The 17,732-nt window shown below is 33.9% G+C and overlaps 1 protein-coding gene across 1 annotated transcript in view; it reads right to left on the bottom strand.

Annotated features, from left to right (window-relative positions):
* The window catches only part of LOC134263224 (uncharacterized), a 43,322-nt gene extending 26,583 nt beyond the window's left edge, over window positions 1-16,739 (bottom strand). The window contains exons 1-5 of the mRNA XM_062745538.1: window positions 16,550-16,739; window positions 13,919-14,218; window positions 8,899-9,071; window positions 6,573-6,716; window positions 5,948-6,065 (exon numbers count right to left, since the gene is read on the bottom strand). Coding sequence (XP_062601522.1) covers window positions 5,948-6,065; window positions 6,573-6,716; window positions 8,899-9,071; window positions 13,919-14,218; window positions 16,550-16,739 — 925 coding nt within the window. The remainder of the gene's footprint in view (window positions 1-5,947; window positions 6,066-6,572; window positions 6,717-8,898; window positions 9,072-13,918; window positions 14,219-16,549) is intronic.
* Between the last annotated feature and the right edge of the window lie 993 nt (window positions 16,740-17,732).

Here is a 17,732-nt window from a genome sequence, read left to right as displayed (position 1 = left end):
CAAAATCACTAAAATTAATGCAATCTTTAAAAATCTTCTTTACTCCTGAACATCAAGCAGTCAAACTGTTTGCATGATTGTAATAAGCATTCAATCCTCTACCAAAATTATGAAATTCATGGCCCTGGGGTCAGGGGTTCTTAGGTGCTAGGGTGGGGCTATATAGATTATATAGTGAATAAGCATTATTTCTTTGAAAATCTTCTTCTCTGCTCCTGGGTATTTAATAAACACACCAAATACGTAATTATGTTGAATAATGCTCCCTCTTCCAAATTTGTGAATTTCATGGCCCCTGCCCCCCTGGGGCCTGAGGGGTAGGGCCAAAACCACTAAAATTAATGCAATCTTTAAAAATCTTCTTTACTCCTGAACATCAAGCAGTCAAACTGTTTGCATGATTGTAATAAGCATTCAATCCTCTACCAAAGTTATGAAATTCATGGCCCTGGGGTCAGGGGTTCTTAGGTGCTAGGGTGGGGCTATATAGATTATATAGTGAATAAGCATTATTTCTTTGAAAATCTTCTTCTCTGCTCCTGGGTATTTAATAAACACACCAAATACGTAATTATGTTGAATAATGCTCCCTCTTCCAAATTTGTGAATTTCATGGCCCCTGCCCCCCTGGGGCTGAGGAGTGGGGCCAAAACCACAAAAATGCAATCTTTAAAATCTTCTTCTTTACTCCTGAACATCAAGCAGTCAAACTGTTTGCATAATTGTAATCAGCATTGAGTCCTCTACCAAAATTGTGAAATTCATGACCCCGGGGTCAGGAGTTCTAGTGCTAGGGCGGGGATATATTGATTATGTAGTGAAAAAGCATTTTTTTCTTTGAAAATCTTCTTCTCAGCTCCTGGGTATTTAATTAAGTATGAAAATTGTTACGTGATATTCAGGTGACCTATAAGGCCCGTGGGCCTCTTGTTTCTCTTTAACATTATATTAGTATTTTATAATTACATATTGTAAATAATTATTTAGAAAAAATATCTTTATCACAAAAAATTACATAGTGGTGAAATTTTACTCTAGGAAGTAATATTTTTTTGTGAAAAGTGCCATAGAGACGTATAATGCACGTGGAATGACTGGAATCATAAAATTTTCGTGGAAGTATGTGCAGATTTCAACCCGAATTCTCTCCGTTCCTTCACGTTGTCTAAGGAGCTCGCTCGAACATCTGAAAAATGTCGGTGATGAGATGAAACATATGAAGATAACGAATAACGAACAGTATTCAACATAAAAAGTCGATAAAACAATACCAAATAGAACAAACACGGACATCCAAAGCATCAGAGATGGGATCGGGTGCCATTGAGGAGTGAGCATCCCTTGCTGACTGGTCACACCCGTCGTGTGCTCCTCGTCATGATTTGGAAAATCCGGCGTCAATTCAGTGTATAAATAATTGACTAACAATTACATTGTAGTACAAGTAGAGCTTTTTAAAAAAGCTTACCGTCTTTAGCAACAATCTTAAACTTAAAAAGTAAACTAATCTACACCTATCAGGCCGTATAATTCTTTTGAAATTCTTGATTTTGTATTTCTACATTAGCTTTTAATGGCATTAGCCCTACCACGGTTGTCGCTCGGTCATCTCCGTAAACTTTGACTGGCCGAGAGCTTTCGGCAAACCTCGGCTGGTTCCATTCCCTTCTTCAAACAAGAAAGGGGAAAAGAATAATAACAAATTCTAAACCCTGCAAGCAATAAAAATCAAATTTTATTTATAATGAACTTAAATAGACCTTTTAATTTTATTGCAATAAAAAAATATCATGTTATTAAGAATTAACTACTGCTGATTTTGTTATTCGTTTTGTCATTTTTTTAAGATTGAAAAGCTTGCAAAATTGTTAAGTCGTACGAAAATTAGCTCATCAGAAAGTTATCTCCCTTGCCTTGAACAGCATTTCAACCTATGAAATAACTGAAAATTTTCTCATCATGCAATTTCTACCAATCATAAAAGAGAGGAAGTGCATAGTCCGAAGACTGTAAAAAACTTCAACTATACAATACCGTCTTCCAAGGAAGACGGTAATGAAAAACGTCAGTCAACATTTGACTCAATGGTAAATTGTATTTGCTGACGAGGTCATTGTCTCGACCATAGAACTTACGAAATGATGACTTTAAAGGAGACTTTGCTTCTTTGGGATCTTAAAAATACTTAAAACTGACATAATTTTGAAGATTTTCTTCCTTAGAAAGGAAACTTTGAATATAATTAACATAATATACATTGATTACCACTTGTAGAATTAAATTAAAGTTCTTTTAAAATACAATTTATATACTGAATGGAAAAAGAAACCCAGGGTAAACTTTTGAGGTGAATTAAATTCATTTATTTTTATTTTTTCAGCATTCCTGTATTACTTTTTAAAATCGTCTGTAAAGAAAATGTAACCAAAATCCCATTTGATTTTGTCTTGTAATTCATGTGAAAAAAAAATAATAAAGTGAACCCTTATTATCTTCAACGCATTTGTCACAGCCATGATTCTCCTTTGCATAGAAATTATCAGAGTGCTTATCTTTCAAATCCTTATGGGTAACAGCGCCTAAAAATTAGTCAAACGACGCGCACATATGCCAATGAGAGGAACATGAACGTTAAGTTGACCGGCTCAAAAACCCAAATTGCGCAATTGTTTTCTTTCATTTTTGGTGTGAATGTAATGATTAAGATAGTCTAATGTACGAAAAGTTTTTTTTGGGGGGGGGGGGGGGTTGGCGTAATTAGGATGGCGATTAAGCAGGTGACAGGACGAATAACTTAACGTGACTCTGTTTTGCGTGAACGTCATCGTCACGGTTGGTTACACATCATTCAAGGCCTTCTCTGACAATGGGTAATACGTTCTATTGGGGAAAATTTACAAGAAACTGCTCAGTAACCCGTTGTTGCCTCAAAAACCAGACCCAATGGAACTTCCGTAAACTGTACCAAGATTGCAAGGAATTCACATCGTCTGTAATAAATATTGAAAAACAATGTGTATACCAAAGTCGCATCAAATGACATAACAAGATTTGCGTAATTTTCGGTCATGCGGTCAAAATAAAATTTAGAATATTATGCTACCCTACATTTTTTCCTCTCTGTATACAATAAGCCTTACAAACGAAGACAATGCTGTTACCTGCTTTGTCAGCAGGGACCAGTACGTACTGATCATATAACCTATCTATTCCTTTTTTTTACTTCTGGATTGTTGAATACAGAAGGATGGATGGTTTTCATATTGCCCCCTTCTTTTAATGTGAGATTGTAACATAGATCTGCAGGCACGCAGCATCGTGTTTGAAAGTGGGGGGGGGGGGGCAGCCAGAGAAATTTTTTTACTTACCTGAAAAAGTTGACAAGCAAAAAAAAAAGGAGATCTTAAAAGTTGCCCAAAGTCGAAAATCCTATTTCGTGGGGGGGAGGACAACTTTTTCTTCAAGTCAACTACTTTCAGTACCAATTCCTATACTACATTTTAAGACATCACTAAAAGTGGGGGGGGGGGGCAACCAGACTTAATTAATATTTCCTATAGTATAAGTAAGGTTTGGGAAAAAAGTGGGGGGGGCACCCCCTGCACCCCCCCCCCTGTTGCTACGTCCCTGATCTGATATATTTAATCCTTTCTGACAAAGAGTCAACGTCTGCTTTTTCATATTTGGCCCATCGTCTGGCGTTCTCTTCTATAGAATCCATAATATTTATGGAATTCCGACGCCAGATGAAGAAACGGGGTTCTCTACATTCAAAGGTGCAAAGACTTAAGAAAAGTAACAATCTTGTTATGTATTAATATTATTATTAAAACTCTAATCCAGAAAAATAATTATATTCAGTGTATAAATGTTAGAAAGCAAAACCCCTTCACAGATTTGAAGTTATCGTCATTTCGCGTTTAGTGTTACGTACAGTTTAGGAAATTGATTGATTGTATATTGTATATTGATTATCGTCCCTCACTCGTGTGGAGACGTCACCGTATGCTTCAAATTTTGACATTTACTCGGCACTCAGGGCCATTGAGCAGTGAGGGATCTTTATCGTGCCAACGCCTGCCGCTGACACGGGGCCTCGGTTTTTAAGACTTCATCCGAAGGACCTGCAACTTTCACTTCAAAGTGCCGAGCGCATGGCGAAGGAACAGTTGCTACCCATTTTATCGACTAGGTGAGTCGAGGCCGAGATACGAAATCACGACCTCCCGATCACGGAGCGAGCGCTCTACCGACTGAGCTACCGTGAAGGGTTTAGCAAATTGAACACACCCGTGAAAAGTCAAATCTTCGGTACATATGGCAAGCCCTTTTGCTATTTATTCGGAAAATAAAATTTAAGGTAAATTACAGAGATATCTCTCATTTTAGAGAGATTTCTCTTTAAAAATAGAGATATCTTTCAACTTAAAGAGATATCTCTCATTTTGAAGAGATATCTCTATGGGAAAGAGATATCTCTTAAACTTAGAGAGATATCTCTAATACTTAGAGAGATATCTCTTTTTATTAGAGAGATATCTCTTCCACTTGAAAAGATATCTCTTTCACCTAGAGAGATATCTCTTTTACTTTTGGAGATATCTCTCAAGGGTAAAGAGATATCTCTCAAGGATAAAGAGATATCTCTTAAAGTAAAAGAGATATCTCTCTTAGTTTACCTTAAGAGATATCTCTTAAAGTGAAAGAGATATCTTTCAAAAGTGTCTAAAAGAGATATCTCTTTCACTTTAAGAGATATCTCTTTGTCGGAAAGAGATATCTCTATACATATTTTTTACTTAAATTCCATTTCAAATGACTTCGCCCTTTACCGGAAGTAAACTTTTTATTGACGGAAGTATAGTTTATTATTTCATAAGCCGAGAAAATTCGGTCCATTGCATATGCTTACTTTCGTTTTCGTGAATATTAAACTTTACGCATTTTTATCAACGAAGTTGCCATTATTATTTGTTGTTTCAAGTAAGGGATTTATAGCATTTTTGTCTACACAGTACATGTATTATTCAGGGTAATTCCTTGCTCAGTCTTTTTTTCTTATAACATAGAAACTATTCCAGAGACTTTACTTCCTGTTTCGCTTTCGTTTTAAGGTGGAGTATTAATTATTCTATTTTAAGCATCACTGGAAAAGAGATATCTCTTTCATTAAAAGAGATATCTCTTAAGCTCATAAAGATATCTCTTTTTAAAAATCTAAAGAGATATCTCTCTAACTAAGAAAGATATCTCTTTTAACCTTGTTAAAGAGATATCTCTCTAACTTGAAGAGATATCTCACTCGTTTAAAGAGATATCTCTCTAGCTTAAAAGATATCTCTCTAAGTAAAAGATATCTCGCTTACAAAAAGAGATATCTCTTTTGTTTAAAGAGATATCTCTCTAAGGTATAAAGATATCTCTTTTAGATAAAGAGATATCTCTATAAACTAAAGAGATATCTCTCTATGTTAGAGAGATATCTCTCTTATTGAAAGAAAATTTTTATTTCACGAATAAATAGTAAAAGGGCTTGCCATAGGTACACTATCCATTAAAAATAAAATCTGGTTAAAACATAATTGTCTTTCATCAAAGCTCTGCACAGAAATATTCTACGCTTTACAAGTAATTAATTTTACACGCTAGATATTTTTAAATAAGACGTACATGTACTGATTAAAGATATACAGATCCGAGGGGATTACTTTTATTGTCTTTTAGCGACTTGATCAATGGGCCATGGGAAATTAACCGATTCCTTGTCAAAAGATTTTTTTTAATGGAAATGATTCCGCACAGTATTTAATTTAAACTTATAACCTCCGTATTTAGAAGCCTGAGTGCCATTGTGATTAGACTTTATCTCATATTCAAGGAAGAAAGTAAATATTTCACAAACAAAAAAAGAAAACAAAATAAAAGTAAAGAAAATTAATACATTAACCTTGACAACCAACGGTGTAATCGTTCAAAGACCGACAACTATTAGATTCAATCGTTCTGCAAAAATATCCAGCTCCACAGTTACGTTGATTACACAGTCTATTCTTCATCCATCCACACTGTAAATACAAATTAAAAGTTATACCCAGCCTCCCATATGACTATAATAGCAAAGTTCATATTTTGCTTTTAGAGACTAAAAATATGTTTCAGATCAAAGAGTAAAACAAGAAACATATTGACGCAAGCGTCAAAAATCGGCCGCAAACCAATTAATTGTTCCTTTGATAAAGTAAATTAGAAACTAAAATTTGCGTGATCTGTTTTTAAAATTTCTTATATTTATCTGTTAAAATATCCTCGTGACATGAAATACTTGCATGCGACATTGCCGATTATTTTCATGCATAATGCATGTTCAATATTATAGGTATAAGCAAACTGTCCATAGACCCCTGCGTCCGTACAAACGACCTCTGGTGGAAGTTTGATGTTTAAGAAATTATTACATAAAAGTACAAAACTAAAGTGTAAACTTAGCTATAGTTTTACTTTAATTTAAATGCAACAAATATGAAATATGTGGGACTCCTCGCTCTCTCTTAGAAGATGTTAACATCCCCCACCCAACTCCCTCTAGATCCACCACTACATTTCCTCTCCTGAAGTCTCTTTGTTTTGATGTTGATATTGGCTGGAAAATGCTTGGCACATTGTAAAACGCGCTTTATCCTACTCTCTCCTGGACCAAAATGACGTAAGATTCTGTGCTTTTAAGAAATCAATATTTCATCATATCTTTGAAAAATTTTCATAGGAAATATAAATATACACGTCGTTTTAAAATAAATTCAACAAATCCTGTTTAAAAAGAGAAAGTAAAATTGTTGACATACAACGTGGTTTTTGTTTTAGACTATGCCTATATAAAATACTCGTGATAATTTTCTCCGCACTTCAGTTATGTCAGAGTTCGTCAATCAGGATTGGATGAAATATTTACCCAATGATTTATAAAATTTTAATTTTATGATTTTTGTGCTGTTTGCTTAACATTTAGAATATCTTTGTTTAATATTCTATAATATGAATGTTAAATATTTTTATTCAAATTGTTCTAACTCCGCAGAAACGCACGGCGACTTAAAGGTGTCACAACAGTATTAATTTCTGCTATATATTCTTACCAAAAATGCGCAAGTTTGAGTAGATGTAACTAATTCAAAACAAACTTCTGAGAAGTTTCCTTTTCAGATCTTGTAAAACCATTCTTTATAAAGATTTTAGTACCAAAAAATACATAGCCATCCAGCAAGGCACGCAAGTTTGTTTCGGTCGAAGTCGAGCAGGTGCTTGAAAATCTAGTCTAGGGCCTAATCACTCCCCACTCTTGACAGTATACAGAAAAATCAGCACGCCCTAAATTTTAATAAATCTGGTCAATACAGGAAGTTTACATGTTGTTTTTCATCTCATAAAAAAATTCAGCTCCAGTCTCGTATCAAAATGCCCGAATCGGAAGGGAAGATTCCGGGATTATTTTCCGTCAGCCATGATTTGACGTGAACCAAAGTGTAATACTGTTATGACACCTTAAAACTTTCATATCAAGTAACCGACCGCCTCCTGGCGGCCGGTAATAAAAAGGTCACAGGGACATTTTGTAATAAAAATTCTGTGAAAGTCTCATTAAATTTTATTCAGTGGTTTGAGAGGAGTTGTGGATAGGAGATGTGTAACTGTGTCCATGTTTTTCTATGGGAAAGTTTAAAAAAAAAGTAAAATAGGAGGTGCACAATGGCACTATGTAACATTGATTTAGTGAAAGTCTCTCTAATTAGTTGTATAAGAGGAGTTGGGGATAAGAGATAAGTACTTCAAAGCGTAACAGACGGACGGACATCCCGATCACTATATGCCATCCCACTTTTCAAGTGATGGGTATTAAAAGATCAGGCATTTGTATGGATAGATGATGTAGTGTGCCTTAAATTTTTAATGGGTAGGCTTTAGTAGATGTAAGACAATCAAAAAGGCATCCTTAATTATTGAAATTACGGGGAACATGTCTTAAATTTTTTCGTCGAAGAAGGAGATATTTTATTGCATGAAAATGAATCAATAATAGTTCTTTGGCTTTTTCTCAAATACATAACAAATTCAAAGTTTAGTTTATGTGTATTTGAACTTGAAAATGAAATATTTAAAAATACATTTTAATTCAACAATCAGGGTCTAAAGAAAAATGTATATAAATTCGATATAACGATTTGTCGAATTCGTTTTAACGAATTTAAATCGTAATAACAAATTAAAGAATCCATTTAAACGAGTTCAATTCGTTATAACAAATTTCGTTTAAACAATTTTAATTCTAATTTTCAAAAAATGAATTTGTTAAAACAAATTCAACAAATTTGTTATAACGGTTTAAATTCATTATAACGAATTCAAAGAATTTGTTATAACTAATTAAATTCGTTATAAAAATTTTACGATTCGTTATATCGAATTCAAAAATATTTTTGATAGGTCCAAGTGGTTCTTGAGAAGAAGTCGAAAATGTACAAAAAAAAAACAGAAAGAAAGAAAGAAATTTTCAAACGACAGACGGACGGCGGACATTTTTTTGATCAGAAAAGCTCGCATTATCCTTCGGCTCAGGTGAGCTACAAAAAGGTTATAAGCACAATGTAATGAGGAAATTAAATTTTATTCAGTGGTATAGGAGAAGTTGCGGACAAGTGATGGATACCGTTCAACATTATAGAAAGAGTGGCAGTAACCGTGCTGTGCTATGTTAACTCGAAATATGTTTCCGATCAAAAAGTAAAAAAAAAAAGGAGGTAGCATAGATTACTAGTATATGGAAGTCTAATTAAACTCATATCATTCAGTGGTATGACATGGCTTTGTATTTTATAAAGACTGATAAAAATGCTGTTTTTTTACCACATCGTTTCCTAAATTATGATAATCCAGATATTCTCTCACTTCTTCGTGGTCACAACCCTTTGTTTCTGTGCATTCTTCATTTATATCAAGGTCAGACAAGCTTCGTCTTTTTTTAAATCTCTGTAGAAATGTCGATGCCTTTTCTTTAGAAGTAAACAGTTCTTTATTGTCTACAAAATATATCAAGTATTGCGACAATTTTTCTCCGATGTACTTTTTTTAGAAACTGATTTTTAGCCAATCAGATTTTTTGCCCACGTCATCTTCGATATACGATGTCAGGCCTGGGGTATACTCTTCACATTCGTTGCACCTGACTGCTTTATTGTCACGGGTGTCAGCGAGGAATGGCTACCCGTGTTAGTACTGGTTATTTTGCATTACATTAGTTTGAAATTTATTTCAGTTACGTGTATTTGTTTTCATACTGGGCTGACCTGTGTACATGTAAGTAGCCCTGTTACATGTACACCAATCTGTGTCCCTGCAGAGTTAATACGGGTTTGTTAAATTTTCAAAATCTCTTTGGAGTCACAGAAAAATTGCATATATTTCTGTAAGATTTTCACAAACAAAAGATGTCTCGGCGTCCCGACACATTTCTACGGCGTTTTCGTAGGAGTTTTTACTGCTGGGAGCTGGGAGCTGTCATCTCACTTCGACGTTTTGCATTTTTTTTATGGACGCCATGCGATCGCCGTGAGGACGCAGTCCCGGTGTGATAGAGTTTTTCTCGATGGTATCTTACTCTCCTGTATTAGAAGAAGTATATGTAGCTTTAAATAATGTATAGAATAAGTCTGTCTATACCGGTGACGATTGATTATTAATAATGAACAGTGACTAAGTGAATTTTTCTATATATAAGGGTCCTCATATAGAGCTATAGCGAGAGTCCTATCAAAAAGGCGGAAACATTTATTTACGACTCGTGTTCAGCTTAAAGTAGACATTTCTACTTGACAAGCAGAGTTTCGACGCTGAGATGAAATAAAATAAAGACATGTTTGCCATATATTGTAGTGTAGATACATTATCGTAGAAGACAATGGTACCGGTAATAAACAGTTTGCCAGTACGTTTCCTCTGAAAGTGTAAATGACTGCGTCTCTGAGGAGGCGGATATTGAGTGTAATTCGGACTTCAGCTGCAATAATGTAGCCCTCTCTATTTTTTTTTCGTGTATGTCAACATCAAAACTTGAATTTATCCGCCTTTTCTACTGACCTTGGTCGATTTTTTGGGGGGTGGGGGGGCAGCTGAGATTGGGTATCTATATGGTGCGGATTTCTATAGGAATTACCTTATTATTAGGCATACATATCACTGTTTACGAAAAAATGTCAGATGGAAACTATTATTGTTTTTCTGTCGATGTTTAGTGAAACTACATGTATATAGCACAAACATTAAGTAACCCCGACAATTGCTTTTTTGAGTTATTCTAAATTTTAAGGGAAAGTCTCAGTACATCATGCGAGAACTGTCATGGCTTATGAGGAGAGCGACTGGTAAACCTTGAAGCCTGTACAGAGCGAGCGCTCGCAAAAATTTCTACCGGGCGTATAAGGACTTTTGGCGAGAACGTTCGCGCTTTTAAACAGTCCTCATATTTTCGCGTTTTACGGATTATGTACTTGACAGTGAATAAAAATTTCGACAAGCTTTGTAAAAGTAAGTTGAATTTTTTAAAAAAAATAACAATTTATTTTACCTGCAGTCGTCTGTAATTAAATTATATATTTGCACCATAACAAAGATGCTTTGGATTTGTAGCCCACTCCAGAAAATATCAGGGGCAATTTCCGAAACAAGTACATGTACATGTGCTTTGTACTCACAAACTGAGTAAAAGTGAGAAGCACTTTTATGTAAAGTTTGTGAGTACAAAGGCATGAGTTTACTTATCGATAAATTCTGAAAAAAGTTACTTCTAGTCTAGTCGACTACAACTCCTTAAATTAGGATCTCCGTAATGATGCAAGTGCGGGTGTGAATCACTCCCGCACAGATTTCGGCTCGTATTCTCAGTAAATGCCTATTTCATTAACATTTCTTACCTGGACTCCAAAAATGTAGTTATGCTAGACATAAATCGATCCAAAAATATATTCATAACAATCCATATATCTGTTATTTTTCGTGTATGTCTACATCAAAACTTGAATTTATCCGCCATGTTTACTGACCTTGATAGATTTTATGTTGGGACAGCCAATGAGAATTTAGGATAAATAGGAGCGGTTTCTTTTAGGAATTCCCTTATTTTAAGCATAAATATCGCTGTTGCGTAAAAATTTCACTCAGTTTGATTAAAATCAGATCCTTTGATACGCTCACATACTTATAGATCACTGCACAAGGATCTGAGGAAACCCCATTCAGGGTCATCTCCTGATGACCTTTGAATTATCCAATCAAATACTTACTTTAGAGAATTGGAAAGTATCTCGGAATTCAGTTACAGAGGGGAAAGGCCCGATGATACACGAATGGAAAAATCGTGACCTAGTTCCTGAAGCCTGTCAAGAGAAGGACCACAGTCTTTTCTGTACAGTAATATCATATAAGTACTTGCTTTTGTCTTGTTTTTTAGCCCTTTGTTTTGTACGAAACGATAAGATCTTCTCCGCAGCTACTTTCACTTCTATATTCGTTTTCCCGAATGTCGCTTAAGTACGATCTCTCTGATTGGTAAAAAATTACATGAATATTTTTATTAGAAAGGTCACCAGGAGACCCTGAATGGGTCTTCAGATCCTTGTGTAGCGATCTATGTGAGCGGATCAAAGGATCTGATTTTAATCAGATTGAATTACACTTAAAATGGTTTCATCGATCTTTTTGTGATACCATTCTAAACACCGACATTTGCTTTATATGTTGTTCTAAATTTTAGGCGAAAGTCTCAGTGCATTACGCGTGAACTGTCATGGCTGCTGAGTACAGCGACTGGTAAACAAGCAGATTTATTTTACATATAGTTTCCGCGTTGAACAGTGTATGTTCTTGACAGTGAATAAAATTTTCGTCTCATTAGAAGTACTAGTAAGTTGAATAGTGAAAACAATTTATTTTGCCTGCAGTCGCCCGTATTTTACAAATATATTTTACGGAGATGCTGTGGAAATGTAGCCCTCTCCAGAAAATATCTGATGAAAAAATCGGAGAGGGCTATATTATTACAGCTAGTACGTATGCATGTACATGTATATATACATCTGTTATGTTGCATTTATTTCTTGTATATAAAAGAATGTTTATCTCACGCTTACAGTGAACACACTGAATTAAATATTACTTAATGATTATCTAAGCGCATATCTTCGATACAATCCAGAATCTTACAAACATGTATTTTTATTAGAGACACATTCTTTGGACCACTTTATAAAAGGACGGTAACTTAAATTATGACATTTTCACTACAACGGAAATCAGTCTTATCTAGACCAACAAAACTGTGCACACACTGTGTTGAGAAAAAAAAGCTTTTCTTGTCTATTCTAGATAAGTAAAAAATAAATTATTACCGTTTGTGCACACGACGCAAAATCGATGAGTCATCTCGCGAGATTACACTACCTCAGGGTGCCAAGTGGTCATTGGGGAAAAGATTTTTAAAGATTTTTCCTATACATAGTATCTCAACGTAAAACTTTGATTCCCTGTTAATTGTTGCCCACCTTAAATGCTACATAGAGGGGCTGGGGTGAACAGTACAGAATCTACACTCCCAGGAGGCTTCCACATAAGTTTCATCTATTTTAGCCCAGTAGTTCATGAGGAAAAAATTTCCTATATTTTCAGTGTTAAACTCTGATTTCCCATTATGGCCCCACCCTTCATTGGGGGCCATGATTTGAACAATTTAGAATCTACACTACCTCAGGAAGCTTCCACAAAAGTTCCAGTTTTTCTAGTCCATTGATTGCTTAAGGGGAATATTTTTAAAGTTTAAAGACATCCAAATAAAACCCCAAAAATGATACCATATTTCTTAATTGATACTCTGATAAGAGAGATACATGTAACTCTTACTGACATAAATGTTTATTATTACATTTTAGATTTGCCAAGTTACAACTGAAGTGACTATTTTGTCCAATTTTGCCCCGCAACCTATGCTATAATTGTTTGCATTTAACTTATAAAATACATTTCTTTTGGAAAATCATAAGGGCTCAAGCAATATTTTGTATGAGTGGGCAGAGGGTTTATGAACCTTAAGGAACATGACATAAACTGTTATACCTTTAAAAATTTGTTCCTATACGAATCTATACGAAAAAAGTCTAACATTTCTAATGTTTTTCTGAGCGGGCATAAAAAATCGATGTTGGACCGCTAAGTGAGATGTTGGACCGGTCGATGAGATGTTGGACCGCTTACGTCACAGAATGGGCGGAGCTTTATCTCATTTTCATACGTTGGTGTTTAACTGTGACGGACCTGATGTTACACCACGGAAGATATATATGGTACAAAATACATTTAAAGTATGTCAAAATAAAATGAAAGGTATAACAAAACATTGACCGAGTTCTCGGGCAAAATGCGTTTTGTCGACCCTCGAACCAAACTGTCTGCCTTTGGCCTAACGGCTTCAGTTTGGTCTTTGGGTCCGACAAAACACATGTTGCCTCGAACTCAGTCAATAAAATATAATGTTTTGGAGACGTTTTAAAAATAATATCAATGATATATCTAGTTTGGCGATTAAGCAGTTTCAAATTACCAAGTTTAAAAAAAAAACGTTACGTTTTAAGCATGAAATAGATATTTCCTCTTCCATACATCTAAAACATTGTTAACTTATATGTTTATTGTAAACATTATGAAGGAACGTTGTCAAAATAATAATTTCACTCCTCCATGGCATCTGATCCCACTCGTCTTGTTTGAATGGACTTTTGAGCTTGAATGCTGTGCGTTATCTCCATATACACTGTTTTTCGTTTACTAAATGTATGTCTTTTACTGTACATGTACAGTAGATATTTAGTACCTCACTTACCGGTATCCATTTCACAGCACCTGCCAGTTTTACCGGTTGTGCAGCTACAACGATCGTTAACAAATATAGCTCCGTTGAGACATTTCACGTTACAAATTCTTCTATCTATCTTGAATGTCTTTCCGCACTGATCATCTATATCTTCCTCACTCCATCCTGGTAAGCTACAAATTTCTCGCTTCCTTATTTGAGAGCCCCCTCCACAGGTATGACTACAGGGACTCCAATCTGACCAGGGTAACTGACCACATAAGTGTTCATCTCTACATCCATTGGGAATAAGAGGAGCGCTGGCAAAGGCTAAAAACATTAAAAACAGCCACATTACAGAAGTTATGGAACCTCACATGAATATGATTTAAGGACGCTTTGATTTACGGTTGTCTTCTCAAATATATTAACACTCCTTTTATCCATTAAAAAATTGATCTTGCACGAATCACTCTACACGATAGGAATGTGATAAATCTTTTCGAAAAGATTACAGCTTGGAGGTTAATATCCTTGTTTATTTTAGAATTCTTTCAAGTTGTCTTTTGTTTGAGTTTTACATTTCTGAAACAAATGTATCTCTGAATATTTAATATATAATCGACATGGCCCTATCTAGGACGAGGGACTCGTAACTCATAGACGTCGGGGGGGGGGGCTAATTGAAAGTGTGGGGCTAAACCAGCAAAAAAAAGGAAACCCCAATTTTCAATGCCTATACATATATATTTACAAAAAAGCCACCTGGTTCCGACGCCTATGTAATTTAACGCTTGCTTACCTTTTGACTTTAGGAGGTTGATAAGTATATGACATATAAAACACATGTGAAGTTTAAAACATCCAAAATAATTGTGAAAATGAAAAATTACAATTCACTAACGTTTAATGGTCCACTAAAAATAGAGATTTTTTTTTTTTTTTTTTTTTTTTTATTGCCCCATCACATGTCCAAGTATATAATAGTGCCAGGGTTGGGGCCCTGGGTTCACTAAGTAACATACATAATACACATATATATTACACAATCATAATGTGACAGGACATTTTTTTCACATATCATTCACACACCTTTCGCTACATAACATGCATATGATTATATTTATAATAATATTTAACAACTGAACTCTTAATATAATCAGTGAAAAGTTGATGTACATCTGTAACTGCATTGTTTTTTCAAAAATATTAATCATATTAAAACATTATCAAATTCCATCGTTTTTTAAAACTGTCCATTTCCCCATTTTTCTTATAAATATATTTTTCACAATTAAAATAATACATAACCTCTTGTTTGACCCTCTCAAAAGATGGTACACATTTTTTGCATCTATTTCTATAAATATGCTTTTTTATTATACATACTACTAAATTAAATATATTGTTATATTTATAATGTTTTCCCAACAAAACATCAACTTTGTTTAGAGATATATCAACTCCAAACTGTTCTTTCATCCAATCCAGTACATTTTTCCAAATTTCTGCAACACACTCGCATTCCCAAAAAAGATGACAAAGTGTCTCTGGGTGTTTCTTACAAAAACTACATAAATCTGAGTCAGTAACACCAATTTTGTGTAAATATGTATTTGTAGCTAAAATTCTATGTACAATTCTATAGTGGAACCATCTTAACTGTATATCATTTGTTATGTTAAAAAACAGAATGTTTTGTTTTTTCCACCAAAATTCATCAACATTAAGTTCTAAAATGTTTTCCCATTTCATTTCACTTTTTGGTTTTTTGTATTTCTGACTAATAAAAACATCATAGAAATCTCTTGCACCTTGTTTGCTTTTTGTTATTGTTTGTAAGAATTTTGGGAAGAAAGGTTGATTTCTTTGAATTATATTATGATCATAATTCAACTGTAATTTTCTAATACAATTTGTTATGCCTAAAAACATTGTAAAAGGTGTTTTTAAATCATATTGTTTACAAAAGTCTTGGTATCCTAACAAAGTCCCATTTGTATCATAAAAATCAAAAACAAATTGTATACCTTGTCTCAGCCATGACTTATAACAAACACTTCTGTTGTTTATACATATTGATGGATTATACCATATGGGACTTAAAATAGATGTTTGATCATCAATACATAATCTCAAATCCAACAATGCTGAAAAAACATCATTCCAGAAAACATTTTCCGTATCTTTCTTAAGTTTTTTTGAAAAATCCCTACCATAGATAACTAAATATTTAATGTCAGGAATTAAATCTTTTAGCAATTCTTTCCAGGCTGATTTACATGAACTATCAAACAATCTGCGAATCCATGTAATTTTTAAACTTTTACAAAATGAATCAAGACATGTCATTCTCATACCACCGTTTTCATAACTTTGGCATATAATATTTTTAGCCACCCTAGCCGTTTTGGTATTCCAGATATAATGAAAAAATATAGCTTCAATTTCTTTGAGTTTTTCTTTAGAAGGGCTCGGTAAACTAATTAATAAGTGACCTAAATTTAGGTAAAAGCAAGGTTTTTACTACTGTTATACGACCTGCCGTTGATAAATGTCTTCTAGACCATGATGATAAAAGCTTTTTGACAGAGTCAATCTTTGGCAAAAAATTCAAATCAAACATAGTGTTTGTGTCTAGATCTACACAGTATGCTATACCTAACACTGTAAATGGTTCCTGTGACCACATCAAGTTTTGATATTTATCACACAAGTTATCATCAGTATGAACAGTAGATCCAATCCTAATACATTGAGTTTTATCATAATTTGGCTTCAGTCCAGAGAATTTGGAATACTGATTGACTAAAGACAAAGCTGATCTAATTGAGTCTTCTGAACCATCCATTAATAAAACTGTATCATCAGCATATTGTAGTAGTTTATATTCTTTATCTTCAATAACAATGCCCTTTATTAATTTATTATTTCTAATCATAATTCCCATTATTTCTGCACATAGTAGGAACAAGTAAGGTGAAATTGGGTCACCTTGCCTACAACCTCGTCCCATTTGGAAAAATTCAGAAAAAATACCATTTTGAATAACACATAACTTAGCTTCTCTAAACAAAATCTTTATCCATTTTAAAAAATTCTCACCAAAATTAAAAAATCTGAGTACTTTAAAAATAAATCTCCAAGAAATAGAATCAAATGCTTTCTCAAAGTCAATCAATAGAACAAGACCTGAATGATCATTCTCTTTACAATAATGTATGATGTCATATAATAACCTTGAGTTTTCACCAATATATCTACCAGCAAGAAACCCTTTTTGATTTTCATGTATTACTTTTGACAGAATTGGTTTCATTCGATTTGCTAAGACACTAGATAAGAGTTTATATGTAATGTTCAATAATGTAATTGATCGCCAATTTTTTAATTGTTCCCTTGGCTTATTGCCTTTTGGTAAAATAGAAATAATTCCAAGCATCTGAGTATAAGATAATTGACCTACTTCATAGCTGTAATTAAAGGATTTGAGAATATATGAATTAATATCTGTCCAAAAAAACTTGAAAAATTCTGCTGTAAAACCGTCATTTCCAGGTGTTTTGTCGTTCTTAAAATTTTTAAGAGCTTGAAGTATTTCTTGTTTTGTAATTTCAGCATTTAAAATGTTTTTCATATCATTATTTATTTTAGGAACCTCAAAGTTTTGGAATAAATCTTCAAGATTTACATCATCAAGCTCCTGATCTTTGTTTTCATATAATTTTTTGTAAAAGTTCCTTACTTCTTCTAAGATATCTGCTTGCTTATTTACATATTTACCATCATTATTGATTAAATTGCTAATATTTTTATTGACATAATTTCTTTTTTCTAAGGCACA

The sequence above is a fragment of the Saccostrea cucullata genome, unplaced genomic scaffold (assembly GCF_032062105.1).
Source record: "Saccostrea cucullata isolate Sc308-1 unplaced genomic scaffold, CSIRO_AGI_Scuc_v1 ctg2843, whole genome shotgun sequence".
NCBI lineage: Eukaryota > Metazoa > Mollusca > Bivalvia > Ostreida > Ostreidae > Saccostrea > Saccostrea cuccullata.
This window is presented reverse-complemented; position numbering and strand designations above follow the sequence as displayed.